The following is a 1,868-nucleotide window of genomic DNA, read 5'->3' as shown; positions in this document are numbered from 1 at the left end:
CTAAATACTAAGCTGTAAAACATTGGTAGCACCCCAGTAGCATCTTTAGTTAAAATACCTGAAATAATTAAGAAAGATGCTTCTACTTCTTGCTTTGATTTAATTGATGATTCTAACCCCTGCAACCAAGTTGTTTTAAATATGCATGGTGCAATTTTAGGATCAAGCTGACTCAAACTTCTTTAGTTTGGTTGAATTTATACTATAAACACGGAGAGATTGAATCAAATACACGTAGGACTAAAACTAATGATGGTCATTGTCGATAGGCGTTATGTTATGCAAGAAGCAAGCAAATGAACATGTAAATATAAGAAGAGACTTGGTAATAAAATTACACAAGGATCATCATGCACATCTCAAATCATGCCACCACCGTACCAGCAGCCAAATTACAATATACTGTAATTAATAGAAGAAGAAGTTCTTTAATTTGGATCCCGGCTGGGGCGTGCGGCGTACGTGAAGTGTGATTAGTCGAAGGTGGCCTTGCCGGTGAACTTGACGTCGATGGGGTTGACGTTCTTGCCGATGCTGCGGAAGTTCTGGCCGACGCCCTCCCTGCCGGGGTTGACCTTCTCCGGGTAGACGCCGTCCTTGGGGTGGAGGTACTGCACCTCGCCGTTGGGGAAGACGCGGTAGAACTGGTAGGTGATCTTGTACTTGGAGCGCAACCTGGTGCCGAGCGCCAGGCACTGCTCCTTGCGCGCCAGCTTCAAGAGGTTGGGGCCCTCCCGCATGATGGCGGCGCCGCCGGTGGGCATCTCGAACACCTGCTCCTTGGGGGACGTCCACGTGATGACGTAGAACTCCTCCACCTGCGCCTTGCGGAGCAGCCCGCCCGTGCTGCCGCCGAAGATCGGGGACGGCGTGCTGGGGTCCAGCTGCGGGGCCACGAACCCCTTGGGCGCCTCCACCGCCTCCTCGGTGGACGCGCGGAGCGGGGCCGGCCCGCGGGAGGACGACGACGGCAGCGCGAGCTGCGAGCTCAGCTGCCGCGGCTTCGCCGCCGGCGCCCAGGCGGCGGCCAGCAGGTGGCGCGTGGCGGCGGAGGCTTGCGTGGCCATGGCCATGGGCGCTGCGCTTCTTGGAAGGGAAGCTAGGATCGAGCGAGCGAATCGCAAGAGGAGAGAGCACTGGATGATGGAGAGGAGGGCGGCGCGAGCATGCAGCTAAGAGCCGGCCGGAGCGGGTGGTGGGCGAGACCGCGGGTGGCGAAGCGGATAAGGGGATATGAGGCCGGCCAATGGGGAGTGCGGATTTTGATATGCCGGGAGTCTGCGCATCCACACACCGCCACCGCGGGCGCGTCGTCATCTTCCACTCGACGAAAGCGAGCGTGGCACATCGCAATATCATCATCCGGTCGCACCATACTGCATCACCGGTAGGAGTATGCAGCTAGCGCACGGCGCACTGATCTGGCCAAAAGCTGATGCGGGCTCGTTGGCACACCTCACCTATGGTAAAGCGGTTTTTTATTGTTTTTAACTTGCAAGAATATGTCTAATATACTGATACGGAAGAAAAAAAATAATTATTTAATTGCAAAATAACTCTCAAACAGATTAGCTATCTAACTCGTTAAACTATCCGACTCTTCAAATTAGTACTCTCTATAGTCAACTTTAGCTAGTCATTCCGACTAGCCAAGCTAACTTTTTTACTAGAGAATCTCTTGGAATAAGATACTACATATAGAATATAATATTTATAAAGAGGTAGATATAGAGTCAAATAAAAAGAAAAAATGAAGAGTCCCTCGAAAATGCTCTTATGCATACAGATAGAACTAAACTTATGTTAATAAATAGTTTGCCAAAATAGGTACACCTAGTGGAAAAAATAAAACAAAATATTTCCTTTTC

General features: G+C 50.6%; 1 protein-coding gene across 1 annotated transcript; it reads right to left on the bottom strand.

Annotated features, from left to right (window-relative positions):
* Positions 1 to 219: 219 nt before the first annotated feature.
* On the bottom strand, positions 220 to 1,193 carry LOC100191984 (photosystem I reaction center subunit II). Its single transcript, NM_001137408.2, has one exon. It carries the CDS (start codon positions 1,071 to 1,073, stop codon positions 474 to 476), a length of 600 nt encoding a protein of 199 aa, NP_001130880.1. The 5' UTR covers positions 1,074 to 1,193; the 3' UTR covers positions 220 to 473.
* Positions 1,194 to 1,868: the final 675 nt, after the last annotated feature.

The sequence above is a fragment of the Zea mays genome, chromosome 1, assembly GCF_902167145.1.
Source record: "Zea mays cultivar B73 chromosome 1, Zm-B73-REFERENCE-NAM-5.0, whole genome shotgun sequence".
Lineage (NCBI taxonomy): Eukaryota > Viridiplantae > Streptophyta > Magnoliopsida > Poales > Poaceae > Zea > Zea mays.
The sequence above is the reverse complement of the archived record's forward strand: the minus strand, read 5'-3'. Positions and strand labels throughout refer to the sequence as shown.

Coding starts and splice junctions, on each gene's coding strand:
- LOC100191984 (NM_001137408.2), bottom strand. CDS start 1,073: ATGGCCATGGCCACGCAAGCCTCCGCCGCCACGCGCCACCTGCTGGCC.